At 35.1% G+C, this 17,830-nt stretch overlaps 2 protein-coding genes across 4 annotated transcripts in view; one reads left to right on the forward strand and one right to left on the reverse strand.

The window, feature by feature from the left end:
* Egfr (epidermal growth factor receptor) overlaps positions 1-17,830 on the reverse strand; it is a 147,873-nt gene that overhangs the window by 30,187 nt on the left and 99,856 nt on the right. The gene's annotated exons all lie outside the window — the stretch shown is intronic.
* LOC145935965 (uncharacterized) lies at positions 2,382-7,278 on the forward strand. Its single transcript, XM_083037798.1, has 3 exons — positions 2,382-2,436; positions 2,773-6,297; positions 6,610-7,278. Exons 1-3 carry the CDS (start codon positions 2,382-2,384, stop codon positions 7,230-7,232), a joined length of 4,203 nt encoding a protein of 1,400 aa, XP_082893924.1. The 3' UTR covers positions 7,233-7,278.

Raw genomic sequence — 17,830 nt, forward strand, 5'->3', positions numbered from 1 at the left:
ATCAAAAATTAATTCCATTAAAAATGTATTTCGTTTATTTGCTCTCGACAAAACAGAGTCGCATAAAACATTAAAAAAGTTGTCAATCTTGTTGTAACGTTAATTACGTCCAAAGTTTTCGAAAGAAGGAAATAAAAAAAGTTCTCTTTTGCTTTCTTTTCATATCTATTATGGAGACATAAATTTGATGTACAATTTCGTATCATCCTTTGCTGGCTGACAAGAACAGCTTCTGTTGAAACAACTAAACAAACGGCCGATCTTATGTCAGCTGGTTCACTTTCTCACTAGACCTTATATGGCTCAACATTTTATTTTGTACAACCCTCGCAGCAACAGATTGCATGATCAGCCGCCGTAAAGTCAGCATTGTTTCTCAAACGAGCACGATGGGTAAAATTACTGTTGGAGGCAGGTTGTTTCAAGGAAAAAGGATGCTCGCAATATCTGATTTAGAATGGAAGATATTGCAACCCATCGAACTGCATTCTCGCACGAGCGATGCCTGCGAAGGCAAATTATACAAGCTAACATTTCGACTGTAAACGTTGTACAGTTTATAATATTAAAGGTGAGAATAATAATTTGAAAAAATCTGAAATAATCTGAAGAGGAAAAGAATGAAATGGAAGAAAATGGTGGCAATTGTGAAACACTTGTGACTTTGTATGACTTGTATGCGTGAATCATGTTCGAGGTTCGCTAATAATGTTCGTGACTTCGTCGATAGAATTTTCATGACTTCGATTTAAAGAAGAGATAGCATGATCACGACGATGATGCGAGTAAGAAAGCGCGCCACGAAATCCAGGATCATTGCTCACGATCATCTCGCTCGCGAGGATCCCAACCGGAATTTCGAGTTACGGATAGCTTTTGCCAGGTCGACCTGCACACTTTGTACATCTTCGCGGCATGACTAGGTTTGCGTGAAAAGTTGCCGTAATCTCTTCTCCGGACAAGAGTGCATCTACCTAAAGAATCTTGAACGAGTTCGCGCAAACCGAGAAGAAAATATCTACTGTGTACATATCTTATATTATATGTTGCAGTGTCATACAAATATTATTATTATTACAAAATAGAAAATGATAAAAAACGAGAAAATATTATTAAAAAGAATAAGTGAAAAGATATTAAGATACGCGTCTAATTTGATAATTTAATAATTTTATCGAGTATGAATATGAAAAATAGATGATCTAAAATGACATATGTGTTTGGAGATACAAAAAATTGTTATATCTATTTTTATATAACATTTAAATTACAAGTAATAAGTAAAAATTTGATTTATTTTTGTTACACGAATCCTCATCTTCCGGCTTCTTTCGCGAAAATTAATCCCACCTACGATTTTTCAGCATATTCTACGTGCTTCTTCATCGGTGTATTATCAACGTGACGAATCGCGTGTAGGTATTATTTTCCGAGCCGTTCTGACCAAGAACAAATTGCCGGTGGCGATTGCGGGAAGATCAGCGTCGGACGTTCTCGTGGTTCTCCTTCGAGGAGAGGAGATCGATCGCGCAGTCGCCTTTATCCCGCAGGTCCAGCAAGATTACACTGTGGGACTAATCAATGCTTCCACGAGCCGGGTGCGTTCCGCTTCGACCGATCGCAAATTGACGGTTCCGTCGAGGAATCGAGCGAGGAAAGCGGCAGGCAAGAGAGAGCCCGTCGAGAGAATCGCGCCGAAGAAGAGCCGATGAATAAAGCGACTGGTACTGGTAGTCGAGGAGGGTAAACCGTCGAAGTGGCATAGAAGCGGAGATCGCAAAGATAAACGCGTCCACCGTGACCATCATTGTGCCGTTGCAAGGGTCTCGTGTTAAAGTCGCGCTGGATTCTTATCCTCGAGATCTATCCTTGCCGGACGACATACGACGCTTTCAAAGTGATGCAGGTACAATTTTTGACGAAACATCGCGCGAAAGCGCCGAGATAATGGCCTGCAAGAGACGCAATGTTTCGCATTGAGAGCTCAAATGCGCGATTTTTTAATGATATTTACATATTTTCATAATGTAAATTCGTAAATAAATAAATAAATTTTACAACATGATAAAAATTTGAAATAAGAATATCTTAGCGGGCAAAAAGATAAAATAAATATATATGTATATATAATGTGTGTGTATACGTATAACATAATTTGTATGTGCAATTTGAAGTAATCTAACGAACCATGTGATTCGTTTGTCTTTATGACAGTTTTATGACAGGATCGTCAGGGCTCATGTTTATTCGCATGGAATAAAATTTTGTCAAAAATCATTTAGTTAATTCGTTGTCTTCTGTGATACATCAAAATTAAACGAGTGTTCTTCGCGCTTATAATGTATATATACGGACGTGCATTTCCCTGATTAAGATTTAAAATGAATCGTCTAAAACATATTCGTGGTATAAATGTCTCTTGTCATATTCCATCCAGTAAGTTCTCTCCAAATAATTTATTTACAATTATTTTAAAATTCTTTGTTAATATCCTCACGTATATCTATATTTTAAAGATGTTACTTATCATATCAAATATTAAACATATATTATATTACTTTGAAAATAATCACACAATTTTATATAAACTTTATCATTTTAATAATTTCAGATTTTTCTTAATAAAATATAAAATACATTAATAAAATCTGTATAAATAAAAATGTATATATACATGTATGTACATACATGTAATATATTTTTTATTATATGTTACTAACCTTATGCTTATTATTTAAAATTGAATAATTAATTATTTTTATTATTGTGCAGATGCTGTTCTGCCATCTCGCTATGGACAGCATACTGATGTTTATTTCGAAAATCGTCAATTCAGATCTCAAGGACCGGATCAATTATCCGTAGCAAAGAAAAATCATTCGAAACAGCTTCGTCAAGATAATTTGCGTCTCATTTCTAAAGGAAGTAAACCGATTTGCAAACAACGCAGTAGAACCAAGTCGAGCGTGACTTCATTGAAAAAGAAATCATCGATGGATAAGAAGTTGCCATTAGAAAGTGTAGTAAGAACAGCGTGCCATTATTCTACATGCCAAAATATCAAATTTAATAGCAGTGGATTTAACAAACGACATACGTCTCAAATCGTTCCGCTAACAAATGATACGAAGAGCATAAATCGTCATGGTAGTTTCATCGCATCCGTCGAAAAATATCCTCGATCGTATGCGGAGATGATAGCTGATTACAGCGAAAATCTATATAAGGTATCCACCGTAGGTATGCGAAATGATAGTCTTTACTTCGATAATAATACAATACGTAAGAGTCCGTTCAGCACTTTCTCGATACCATCTTCGGTTAAGAAAATTGTACACGTTACTGAACATGGTAAAGCTCCAATTGAAGAACAAGAAAATGATTCATCTCTTCCCGTTGATGCTGTTGAGTCGTTTGATCGATGCATCCAGCATAACAATGTGAACACTGTCGAATGTCACGATTTTCAACAACATCGCGACACGCGGATTGTCAAAACGAGAGATAAAGTTATCGATCAAGACTGCATTATTACTAACGATTCAAAGAACGACGATCAATCTTACGCGAAATTGGTTGCCGATTGCAGCAAGTCTATGCGTAATATTTCCTTTGCAAGTATTTCAAACAGTGGTTTAATACTAAGCAAGAATGTACTGGCAAGAAATTCTCTTGAATCCTTTGTCACTCCGAGGAAAGGTAACAGCACGAATACGCAAGAGACATTACGGAAAACATCTCTTACTCTTGCTACGATACCGTTCGAGAAGAATGTCAAAGAACAACTGAGTGTTCTCAAGAAACATAATTGGTTGAAAGAAATAGAAAGCGTGACTGGCGATTTAAAAAGCGTCATCGAAAAAAGAACCAAAGCAAAGGCTGTTAAAATCTCCAAGTCGAATGAAAGTGGCGCATCGCAATTCATAGATACATCTGATAATTCGCTGCACAAGATTTGCAGACTAACAACGCTTATCAAAGCTCACAAACAAAAGGCTACAGCAATTAGAAAATCGAGCTGTCAATCTGACAAGATCGACGAAATGGAAAAACATAACAAAGATTTCGCGCTGCAAAAGCATAATTATTCGCCACGGAGTGATAAAAGATCTACCTCAGATCTACCGCGATATTTCAGCAGCGTAACGAAGAGTCCATCTGTAAGGAAGAATTCGACGCACGTATCAACTAGCGGTACCACCAGGATATTAAAGCAACCGCAGGTCAAACTGCGCATGGTGCCTTCTGAAAAAGAATCCGTTGTGTCTATTAACGTGGATTCAGTCTCGTCTGGATTATTAGATCCACTGAATCCTGCCTCGAAGCAGCTCTCCGTCGTCGTGCAATCCGATCGAAGGGAAGATCCACAGTCGACGGAAAATCAAGGGAACGTTTCGACGCTTCGACGAGGTGTAAAAAGTGCTCCGCAACGCGGCGATTTTGGTCCGATGCGTATTTCGATTAGTGAGGACTCCGCCCCGGTCAAACAGATTGAGTTTTCAATCAACGGCAAACCGGTTTCGGAGCTGAAGAGTATCATTGCGAGGACGAAAAGGCTGGATGTCGTAAGCTCGATGGACAAAATCGAGATTAGGATACCGTTCGCCAAAGACGATGTAAATTCACCGAGCAAGACCGAGGAGACTGACCTATCGAAGGGAATTGACGCGGGTCAGATATTGAATGTGCAAATATCCGCCAATTTTCAGAATGAATCTTCAAAGGGTAGCGTCGAGAAGCCGCGAGAAACATTACGATATCAATATGATAAAGACACGACATCAGCATCGTTCATTTCTAACAATTACTATTCGTTTAACGAATCCGTAAAAGCTCGCGAAGATACTTTGAGTAACAATAATATGCAACAGTACGGATTATCTGATCGAATGGACATTAAATCTGACAACATAATTGAGAAAAATATTAATGAGCATAAAGCTTCAGGCGATAATGAGTTCAACATCCAACGCGAAACAGGGAAGAATATTTCGACTGATAAAACAATGACAGGCATCTCATTCGAAGAAAGAAATAATTCTGAAATTGAAAATTTGAATACCGAGAAAAGGATGAATACTCCACAATCTTCGACGAACAAGTACGATAAAAATGAATCTTCCGACCATCGTATTCCTTCAAAAATGATCCCTTGGTGGTCCTCTTCAGATTCTTTTAACAAGATAAGAAAGAAGGAAGAGGATCTCGAACCGCTTGCCTCACCGTCCAATCGAAATGTAAAGAAAGCGACCTCAAATTTAAATCACAATCTTGTCACTGAATCTTTACCGTCAAAATGGAAAGAAACATCAAATTCGACACTAACGAAGAAAATACAATCGATAAATGACGCAACCATAAATCATTCGAGCAATTTTACTTCGTACTCGAATTCTGTAGAGCAACGTGTAGAATCTAAGCCAACTCCTCACTATCCGTATTCATTTAGATTAAAACCGAATAAGGGAAATGCCGATACTATTTCTGAAATTATGAGAAATGACTTAAAAACTAAAGATAATCAGATATCAGCTGCACAAGATAAAAAAATTTTTGGAATTAGACAAATAAGACCAATTCCATTATCTACATTTGGTGTAACGAATTTAGGCGAACATGATATAAGAGAGAAAGCATCTGTTTCACAAAAAAAGACATTAAACAGTGCGCAGAATTTACCACCGAAAAAAAGTCAAGAGAAGAGAGATAATTATTTCTTAAAGCATACAAAGAAAAAATCGAACGATAACGTATTCAGTACGGAATCAAAAATAGAAAATATTTCTGATACGCTAAAACTAATTGAAAAAAGGAAAGACACTTCAACTGATTATGATTTAAAAATATCATCAAGACAACCAACAGTGAAATTAAATAGTCAAGTGAGAGAAATTCAAAATCCACCAGCTGGCACAATAACAACAAAAAACTCGATGTCGAATACATCTATGACAGAAATGAGAGAGCAGATTGCTAAGACAATAAAGCAACCGAAATTGGATAAGACAAAAGAATTGGAAATAGAAATGAACATTTTGAAACAAAAAGAAAATCTAACAGCTAAAAACATTGCGACATCAGATGTTAAATTACAAAATAAGAATGACATTAAGAGTACACAACAGATGCATAAAGATGAAGCTACGACTAAAAAAAATTCTCCGAATTTTAATAGTTCCTTGAAATTAACGCAAACGTTAAAGACGCAGAAATCGACCGAAGATACCATCGCTTTTCAAGATAATTTTAAACAGAAAAATAAAAAGTCATTATTGGAATATAATGAAGACAAACCCAGTTCTTCGTCAAATATAAGAATTTCTTCAGGAACGATTAAAAAGTCAGAAAAATTAGGAATGTCAGTAAAAATGCCAGCAGAAGAATCAAAACAAAATAGACCGAAGAATTTATCAAATATAAAAAATATATCAGAAACGCTTCAAGAAATTGAAAAATTAAAAAGCCTGACATTACCGAATACATTAGAGAATAATCCATCTAAAGAACCTTTGGAGAAAAAAATGATAAAGCAAAAGAAATCCCCGTTGGAAATCATAAATAAAATACAAACAAAATACAACATAAATACAAATAAAATCCCTAATATAGATAATCAACCACAAACAAAATCAAATTCAAAAGTTACAACAGCTAAAATAGAGAACGCAGTATGTAAAAATTCGATGGATAAAAATGCGAGAGAGATGCCGGATAAATTTGTAAAAAAGATGGATAAAAAAGATGACGTAAAAGATATAACAGCCAGGATCGTAACACAAAATTCTAACATCAAGGATTCATTACCAAAGAATTGCGAACAAAATCATTTGGATAAGTCTAAGTCGGGCAAGGATAAAAAAAATCCTTCGGGATCAGCTGGTTTTCTTTCAAGAAAGCCGCCAAATCGTTCAACCGGTTTTAAGTCAGCTGATTCAAAAACGAAATCCATAGTAATGTCAAACGATAATTGCACATATGCAAGAAAATCGATGTTAACGGAAGCATTGTACCCGAATTTCAATAGGAAGGACGATACTATATCGAATTCGCAATCAGTCATGTTTAAAGTTCCGCGAAATTTACATAACGATATGTTAGAGCATCCTGCACCAAGGGTGATCGAAAATGCTAGACCGTGGATTAATATGAACAGACCAGAAAAAAGCATGCTATATTCCGCGTGGTTGCAACGATCTAGAAACGATATTAACAAGAATGAAAAATTATTTTAATCGTATATTGTATTTTAAAAAATTTTGCGGAGAGATTTATTAAAATATATTTAAATTATACTAAATTATCCATGTATGTTTTAACAGCATCAGTTTTTGATGTGTGTCCTATTATTAACTCTTAAGAAGCTTTAATAAATAATATTCCTCATATAAAATTAAATGTAATAAATTAATGTAATAAATAAAAATTAATAAATTAAATTAAATTAAAATGTAATAAATAAAATTTTGCAAAAGGGACATACACGCGCATGCATTACGTTATTTAGGTCATAATTAAACTCTTCCTACCAGAGATTGGAACAAGAGCACGAGATTTGGATGTAATTTAGGCAAAGGTAATCACTTTTCGGATGGCTTTGCGTTTCGTCGGCGGGTCTCGAGAAAGAGTGCCGGATTGGGTAATTAAAATTCTCATTAAAGCCGCTGGCGGCATCTTGAAACGCATCGCGGACAATAGGTTCGAAACGAGACCGCGGGTTGCAAGGTAGGATCGCGCTTCGAGAAGGCAGGTGATGAGAGGGAGCACGAATGGACCAACCGACCCTGAATAAGGAAGGAACATGCGTCAATCTCTTGTTTCAATAATCGAAAATATCGATGCTTGTTATCTGTCATAAAATTCGCTCTTTTGTGCTATGCTAAACATTTGACTTATAACCCGTAAAAATATTTCTATTTATTTATGTTAAAATATATACGCGATGAAGATTATGTGTATCTTACTTTTTCTATTATATTTAGTAATTATAAAATTTTTTAATTATTTTCTATATAGCACTAAAAATTTTATTTATACTTAATAAATTATTTTTCAATTATATATCTAATTATTCATTCTATTTAATATATAACAAATGTCTTTTTGTTATAGTTGTAATATTTACTATTAAGAGCTATCATAATTAATAAAACAATACTACATTTATATAATATTTTAACTCCTTTTAACTACCCATTCACATAATAAAAATTATTGAATTTAAAATTAAATTAAATATGATTATAATAAAGTCTTCTAAATAGAGACAAAATAACAACAATATATATTTAATTTTTGCGTGATTTTATCACATAAAATAAATCGATCTTTTGCATAATAAACAGGTATTTGGAACAGGTATTCTTTTTTAAAGTGAACTATCGATTTTCCTCAGCATCCTAGCAAATGATCGAAGCAACGTATGCACGAACTCGATCCTTCGGGTCGAGTGTTGTCGGTACGACACGATACCCGTCATTATGCCAATTTGCGACGGGCTGGCAATTTGGGGCCTCCATCGACACGAGAGCCTTCGAGAGACGGATTCGTCGAAGATGGTGCACCATCGTCGAAGGGCGTCGTGGTCCGTGCTACGTCTCGTGAGCGAGAATCCCATCATTACACACGCGTTTACCGCGCACATAGACCCATTCTGTTCTGGCAGCTCGCCAGTCATTCAAAGTAATGTATCCGGACAGTCAGGGTCAAGCGGGGCTTTATTGACAGCATCGAATATACATCGAATATATTTCGTCCGCGTGTATCGTGCTTCACAATGTGTTCTTCAGTAATCTTATCAAACTTTAATGACCTGATCTCATTATGCTGACATAGAACAGTGTTAACTATAACTGACAGTTTTCCATCCTTGATTATCATAATCAGATAATTATGGTTTTATAATGAAGAATAGTAATTAGATAAGATACCACTTCTGACAGGACATTGCATAATTAAAAAAGATTTGATTCACATATTGATGCATACATTACATAATTAATATTAAAAATCGAAATAAAAGAAAAATATATTAGTCATTCAACACGACTCCATTAGTGATCTGCTTTTATTAATGCAGTTTATATCGTGTTCAAAAAGAAAGAGAATTAACTTCAGCAGAAAAATTGTCGAATTTCTACATCCTTGAGATAATAACTTGTCGAGGCTGTCACAATATATAACACGTATCTTTTGCAATAAGAATCAAGGTAACTTTGCATTATCCTTTCTTTCATGCTCCCTCTCTCTCATTATTTTACATCAGGTTAAATATTTTTTTATAATCATGTTATAAAAAATTATTTTTTTAGAGAAAATCTACAATTGCGTAATAAGAATTACTTGCAATAAAGCACTATATTTTTCCGTCAATTTATCGAAATAAAAAAACGCTGCTGAAAAGTATTATACCGTGTTAAATTCACGAGTCCTAGTTGATGATAAGACTGTTAATTAATCGAGAGCGACGAGCAACATCCTTCATAGCTAGGAATGCAGATGAATTTTTTTTTCGCTACCCGACATTCATCTCGAGATCTCGACAATCTCTCTTCCCCCTGCCTTGGCTTTCCTCTGCACGGCAACGAAAGTTGATCTGACCCCACGAGAGTCCGGTTCAACCCTACCCTCCTCCTCCTTCTCCTCCACTACCCTCCCGTGCCCTAACTGCTACGTCGGACCCCGATTTGATTTATCACGGCGTTGCCGGCAGCCTCTTATAAATGTTCAGGAACAACTCTACTGCTACGTTCATCGCTCATCCTGGCGGAACGCAAGAGATTCCTTGGAATCCCGCTGACTTTTCCTAAGCGTCCTTGAACGAATGTCAGGTAAAAATCCTGAAGATTCTACGTTCCTTTACGATAATATCTGAGAGAAACTTTAATCCGAAGATTATTTAAAGTGATATATCTTCTAACAATATATATTTTTTTTTAATTTGCAAAGATTATAGCAATAAAATGTGTGAATTATTATTCTTACAAATATATATAAATATTTATATAATAATTTATTTATATAACGTAATTGTATTTCATTATAGAAGTATTATAGAAGTATTACAAGTTTTTGTATCATAAAGTTGTTGAGTTACGTTTAAGACAAAAGGATTTATATTCGAAATATTAGTCAGTTATTTTCACAGAAGCGAAAAAAATTTGATGATAATTCTTGATTGACGTTAATCCTTGATAACATGCAATTTAACTTTTATATTTTATGTTTAACTTTGATTCTTTTCTCGCTATAATGGACCCTGTAAATGGCAATCCCATTATATTTCCTTGCGATTCATAAAAAATAGTTGTTTCCTGTATAAAATGTTTTCATTTCATTGGTATCGACGTACTGAATATGGTACGAGAAGGCTACCCTGTATTGTAATCGTAAAAGAATTCAAGTTACAAATATTGAATGCATGAATACAATTGTATTCTTAATTAGATGCATTTTTTACAAATAATTACTCAATTCTTTCCTTTTGTATTTGTTTTACAATTAGAATAAAAATTAAATATAATTATCAAGGCTGAGATTATCAAGTAAATTTCAACAAAAGATTATTAAAAAGAAAATTATAAAGCGATTTTACATAGAACATTTTCAATGGAAAATATTGTTAAATATTATTATAAGACAAAAAAATTCTTTAGCAGAATTGATGATATATGCTGGTTTTTATGGTGTATGTGCACGCGAGTTGCATTAAATCCGAGCTACAAGGACGACGGGATCCCTACCTACTTTAGACGTTTCCAATTGTCTCTTGTTTGTTTTAATTACACGATGCATGCTATATCGATCTTATTCTTGGCGCATTACATGATACTGCATCACGCATTTTTCTTGTTACCATAATTATGACGAGCAAAATTAATTATCTTCAAGATAAATTACGTATAGCAAAACTTTTTGTGTTATGCTCACGCATCGTCAAGAATTCATTTGCAACAAACGATTGAATTTATCATAATGCATTATTTATAAATGACCTTCGATTAAAGGTTTTTCCGCGTTTTAATTTCTCTTTCTTTCTGCAATTAGATATTAATGATAACTGAAAACGTTTTTCTTAGTTTTTATCTGGTAGATTATTTGAACGTATCTGTAATAAAGTTTTGCACTTTGTTGAAATCTTTTATTTTTTACTAAAAAAGTAATAAGTACACTTATAATTTAAGACTGAACATAAAATAGCATGTCGCGCGATCGATTACATGCGTATTTTACACGTGCAAGTGCTTTACTTGATGGATGATTATAATTCTACCAAGATTTCTCTGGAGAGTGTTCAATTTTTTTATTCTTCATTCTTTTATAATTTTTTACTTTGTTAAATATAATATTTTTTTTTACTTGCATGCAAAAATTACTTTCTATCATATGAGGATGAAGTTTATGATTATTTTCATTGAATTTTTACAGTATCTATTTAATCCTTTCAAAGTTCTTTAAGAAAGACAAAATAATATCTTTAAGAAAAAAATAGATAGAGAAATTGACAGAGAGATCAAAAAATGAAATGTATAGAAGATGCAATTTGTTATGTACGCGATATTAAATAAATAAAAAATACATTAAAAATATATATTTTATATGTAAAGATATTGCTATGTTAGGTTTTATCCGATTTTAATCCTAGTGTTATTTTGCGCTGCTTTATTTGGTGCTCTCTGTGATTCGCGTAAGTCTCTCCGATTTCCACGTGTTTTGACAGGACGATCGAGTACTTCTTAATCCTTTAAAGACGGAGATAAAAATGTTTGCGGGAGAAAAAGAAAGAGACATTCAGGGGAGGCAGAAAAAGTTTTATACAGATAAAGTCGCGAAATCGAGCCGAGCAAGATAATCCGCTTACGGGGAGAGAAAGCAAGGAATTCGCGACGAAATCGCAGCAGATTAGGGTCTTAAGTCGCAAAGTTATAGAAACATCAAGAAATGCGGGCGACACGTGTCTCTCGCGAGCGGGCTTAAATTGCCCGATCAGGGTTGAACGATATGGTGCGCTACAACAAACAGCACGACAATGTTAAGGAGAATTTGTTGCACATTAATTGGCTCTTGCGAGAGGCACGTGATTTCATTTTTATTTGATAATCATTTTTGCGGTTTGCTGTTTATGGTTTACGATTCTGGCTATAAGCGGATTAAATATGGAAGCCGAAAAAAGGGTCGAAAGGGAGCGAATCATTCCTCCTTCCATTATTAAGGCGATTTTTTTCTCTAAGTTATAATACTGCATAATTTTTCCTTTTGTATTATATTTGAGAAAAACAGATATTTTTTAATTGTACAAGTAGAAAAAACTTTGAGAAACTTTCTTTGAGAATTTATTAAAATTTGAAGTTTATCTATTTCCTTTTATTGTTTCATTTATTTCGTAGATTGAAATTCAGATGAATTTTTGTGCACATTAAACAACATAATTTTATATAACATTAAACCAAGATTTGCATCCATTGCAATAAAAAAAAAATGATTATATTCATTGAACTTGGACATTATATTTCATAACATTTGTTTTTAATCTTAATGATATGATTTCATGTAAAAAAATGAAGAGAAACGAAAAATATAATACTTGTTAATTAAATTTTTTTCATTCACTTAAACATCTACAAGAGTACATTTGTCGAGTACATGCTTGATATAGTCCATAACAGGCGTATATTCACGGCTCTAATTGAGTGCGCATTGATACGTCGCTCAGCTATAAATCGATTACTTTATTGAGATCAGCTTTGGAATGTGTGCCTCTTTCGCTTCTGGACGACAACAGCTTTCAGGATGAAAGACTCTGGAGAAGAAGAGATGAGATAATGCGGTGTGTGTGTGTGTGTGTGTGTGTGCGCGAGAAAGAGTTAGAAAGAAACGTAGTTGCGTTTCTTTTTCCTTTCCTCTTTAGTGAGATATCGCCGATACATTAATGTAATTCGCCCGGTTCTCCGCGAGATAATGGGGTAATTGCTTTGTGAATCCCGACTTGTCTTATCCCGCTAGTCGTTTACAGGTCATCCTGCACCCTGTTCATCGTAAATCCGAAGCTCAAGGTTTTACCGCCGATGGACACTTTCAGGGAATGGTTTAAATTCGACAGGGACGATAAAGGGCGCTTTATCCTAATGCGCTTGTGAGCTGATGAGATACGTTAATTCCTAATGTTATTTTTTTTAGTAAAATCCTTCTTATATATAACGTATCCTATCTGTTCGAGAAAAGTATCAAATATAATTTCGATCAAAAAATCTGTCATAGAAAAATGCAAGCAAAACAGGATATTAAGACTTGAAGTCACGTGTAATGCAGAATTATTGTATATATTATATATTAAAAATCATCTCATACGTATAATATTAAAAATGTTTAAACATATAGTTACTATAGTATTATCGAAAGTCATTCAATTAGAATTACTATCGGAAATCATTCGATGCAGAACTTTTGTTTATTCTTAAAAAAATACCTTTGAGAATATATTGAATAAGCTTTTATCCATTAATCTTACATTTTTCTCTTCTCTTTCTCACTCTCTTTCTCTCCCCCTTTTTTTTACTTCTCTTCTTTTTAAGATGACGCAGCATAAAGAACGCGATGATTGTAATCGCGCGGCTCGCTCGAGCTAATTGATGATTTCGCCTGCTCAGCAGGTTCTGCCGAAAGGATTCGTAAAAGGACAACGCTCGCGAATATCCCGAATAAAGACCATAGATCGGATTAACCGCAATCCGGCGAATGGCGGACTCTCTTTGCGCGCAAAGGGAAGCCAACTTTCAGCAGTGGCGCGATTTCCGCCGAGACGAATGTGGCGAGTATGGAGCGAAGAGACTCTTCTTATTGCACATCGCTCACAGTACCTTATTCCTGACCGCCTCCTGATTTATGCGCTTTTGCTCGTTGCCGCTTTTCGAGAGCGCAAATTCCAAGTGCGAGAGGTAACAAACGATAATCGATCATTGTCGCGTCAAGCGATGCGTGAAGGCTAATGCAAGGACTTTACGACGAGTTTTTCGCATCATTGTTTTGTAAACAGAAGAATGAAATAGATTTCGATCTAGCTCAATCAGAATTTTATGTATTTATTTAGGAATTTAATCCTGAAAAGGTATCCAAAGCAACTTTAAATGTCAAAAATGTGTTGGAACCCTTTTCTCTGCCCAAAACAAAACATAAAGGACCTTTATATTTGAACATCTCCTAAAATATAACGAGGAAGAATGTTTAATGCCCAGCAGATGCTATAAAAAAATTATCGCAGTGCACAGTATCGAAAACACGCAGCTGGTACCCGGGCATTGAAAGATGAAAAATTATGCATTGACAAAAGGGTTGAAAGCAGATAGAGCTGTTCGAATAATTACTCTCCTTGAAAATTTTGACGAAAAGTATGAGATTTGTGAAAATTATATATCATCTAATAGAATCAAATTCGAACTGGACCGCAAAGTGTAAAATTGATGTGATTCTGATTTATATTTATAATGCAACATTATTCGTATATCAAACGATTATAAAAATATTTTTCGTTAAATATGATATAACACTAAATAGACTATAAGAATATAATCTTCGATGTTATAGAATCTCTTTATGTTAAAAATCTTCCTCGAACTTTATCGAAATAATGTCAAACAGAACTGTTAACGTTAAACTTCTCGCGCTTTATATTTCTTTAATCAAATCACGTTATTCTCAAGAGTGCAGTCACTTATCTAGGATTACATAGAGCCGCTCTCGGCTCCCTGGGTTAACAGGTGCAATGATTATAATTGACTCTCTCGCCTTATGGCGATCGCGGCCTCCGATCGATCGCCACCTCTTTCTTATCCCTCTTTCTCCCTGTTGATCGACCGCGCGCGTTTTTCCGCATCGGATATAATCGAATCGCCATTAAAGTTCCAGTCGGCGAGGCGCGGATCGTTTCATTCGCCCAGACGTATCTGTAATGAGAATCGAAATCTTCGTGCCTCGCTTTTTCCTCTCCCTTCCTTCTTTCTCCGCGCGAGCGCACGTCACTTACGATCAATAGTTATGAATTTACGAGTTATATAGTTCGCCCCGGTATTTATTATATTTAATTCCTTTTCTTTTCTTTTTCCCTCTAAAGTATTTCTCGCGAAAGGTCGTGTTGCTTTACACATCTGTTATTTACGCAACTGTTATTCGAAATATGCGATATCGTATGCAGATATATATAGCTTATTGTTAGTCATCAAACGAATTAATGAGATAAGAACATAATTATTGACTAGAGAAGAAAATTTAAAAAAAAGTTATTTAGAAAATACGAAAAGCAGAAATATTTCTAAAGATTCTTAAAGATTTCAATACGTCTATAGAATGGGCTTTAATTAAATGCAAGAAATAGACTCTGCAAGAGTCTACCTATTATTTTTTAAATACTTCATAATGTCCCTAGGTCCATTTTTGTGAAACACAAGCGATTAAAAACATAAGAAATAGAAACCAATACTGAATTCTAATCGCATCAGTTATATCTGCTAATGAACATTGGCATATTGGTTGCTTCATTACAATCAAGGCGTTCAAGGTGAATCGCTTCGAGATTCGCGTGAGAACACGCTGCTAATAACGATCACTTGATTTAATATTCCTAATCGTCTATTCAATATACCATTCGACCGAGTCACTGTGAGCGAAAGGCAAAACGATGTCAGCTACTAGTCTAGATTCTGAAATAATGCTACTCGAAAGTTACTACAGAGCTTAATTGTCATATAGGATTAAGTTCCGGTTGCACGACTCTCGACTGATGGATCGTAATTAACTCTGTTCTCTATATCTTCACTCGAATTATACTTGCTTAATTAACTGTAATCATTTTGTGAGTCTCTATTCCTTCTAGATTATAGCTTCAACTCTTTATATATACTTTAATTGGAACAAAGAATTACATCAAATTATTAAGTTTTTATCTATTTTTTTGTCATAATCTTAATAACCCATAGCAATTAGGTTTGTGTAAACAATATTTTATTTTCTTCAAAATTATATCTTCAATTCTTTGTTTCTATAATTAAATTAAATTAAATAAATTAAATAGTTAATTAATTCTTGACAGGTTGTCATATTTTTAATCAATATATACTTACTTAAATAAATATACAAAATGACAATTATTTTTATAAAAATATTAATCAAAATAATTAAACCTGAAGATTTGCATAATTGAGCCACTGCAAGAGGCTCACCGCAAGCCTATAGAAGAGAAGAATAGAACCATCTGGATAATTTCTCAAATCTTTCTCAATCAGATGATCGCGAATACGCAATTGACAAGTAAACAGCTGTGCGCGCATGCCGGTCAACGACATGAAATTTATTCGATTTAGGAATTACTCCCCGCGAAGATACAGTTTGTCTGACGCGAGGAACACCCAGGAGCGGTCGCTGAAAGGGAACGAGAAGGCGAGAGGTGAGCGGAGAGCACAAGACAGTGCCTCGAGAGCTCGTTATGCGGCCGATGGGAATGCGACGTTACAGCCTCGCAGTGGGACCACCCTGTTCGAAACCGGCACGAGGGGAGGGATCGAGAGGGACAATGTCTCACTTGAATTTACTATCGGCCCCGTATTCCTCGTAACCGTTTGGTCTTTCTTGCGACGACGACTCTCGCCGTAGGTCCACCGGTACCACCGTGGATCGACGTGGAGAACGCGTCCGCGGATGGTCTCGTCAGAAGATTCGACGGGACATTCGCAAACGTAGAGCAGTTGCGTTTTCCCTCGACCGGACAAGAAATAATATTAAATATATTTAATGAAAAAATTCAAATTGATCAAAAATAGACATTTGTACAAAGGAGTATTACGTAAATGGAGCCGTCCTCTCTAGATTACGCATTTTCGAACGACTGACAACCGCATCCAAACGGGGTTCTCGACCACTGGGTCGACATCCGTTCGGCGAGGCCGTTTCTAATGGATGATGATAATAATAATGAGAACGGCGACAGCGGTCGCAATTATGCGACGCACTTTTCTCTGTTCTTTCGCTCCATCTAAGTCGAGTCAGCTGACTACGTGGTCGATGATGTCACCGTTGCAGCGTATTCTCCGTCCTCACGAAGAAGCTACACCCACTTGAAAGGCCAAACACCTACTACTCGTGGTACGACGTCACGAAAACAGAATTCTTCCCTCGTGATTTGTTTTTTTTTCTCACATTCAAACTCTCCATATTTCTCTCATCGAAAAAAATATTTCTCTTTATCTTTTAGACAGTTAGAGCTTTTCATTCTAATTAAAATGATATAATAATTTTTTTAATTTAATTTAATAGTTGTAAACTATATTCAAGGAATAGCTACAAGTATATAGCTACAAGTTTTTTTGTTCACTCCTGCTTTTATTTTATAATGAATGTTATAAGGTCTTTTGCTAATATCAAAAATTAATTATTTACCGGTTTATAACTATATATATTTTCACGTTCAATAATCGTTTCTAAAATTATTTATTTTTACTTTTTCTACGCTATATTGTTTTCTTCGTCCATAAATTTAATAATCAAATATTTTGATATATAATTCTTTGTATGTAAAGTGTGCCGAAGAAACTTATGTCCTGGAACTGGTGATTTTGATTCTATTCTCTGTTTATTTGTGTCTCTCTCTTTCTTTTTTTCTGTCTCTTTCTCTTTCTGTTCCATCCTCTCTCACTTCGGCTCTCACCCACGTGCTAAACGGTCGTGAGCCTTTCGCGCCGAGCGAGAGCTTATTAGAACACACGAATAGAATCTTTCGAGTAGCGCGTCTCCATAAACGGCGGGATTCGCCCACGTCTCGACAGCGTCCCGAAAGGTATACCTGTCG

Source organism: Prenolepis imparis, unplaced genomic scaffold (genome assembly GCF_030444845.1).
Source record: "Prenolepis imparis isolate NDT839.2.m4 unplaced genomic scaffold, iyPreImpa1.0 SCAF_5, whole genome shotgun sequence".
Taxonomy (NCBI): domain Eukaryota; kingdom Metazoa; phylum Arthropoda; class Insecta; order Hymenoptera; family Formicidae; genus Prenolepis; species Prenolepis imparis.

Coding starts and splice junctions, on each gene's coding strand:
- LOC145935965 (XM_083037798.1), top strand. CDS start 2,382: ATGAATCGTCTAAAACATATTCGTGGTATAAATGTCTCTTGTCATATT. Junction 2,437..2,772: donor CTCTTGTCATATTCCATCCA/GTAAGTTCTCTC, acceptor ATTATTGTGCAG/ATGCTGTTCTGCCATCTCGC. Junction 6,298..6,609: donor ATATAATGAAGACAAACCCA/GTTCTTCGTCAA, acceptor TCCCTAATATAG/ATAATCAACCACAAACAAAA.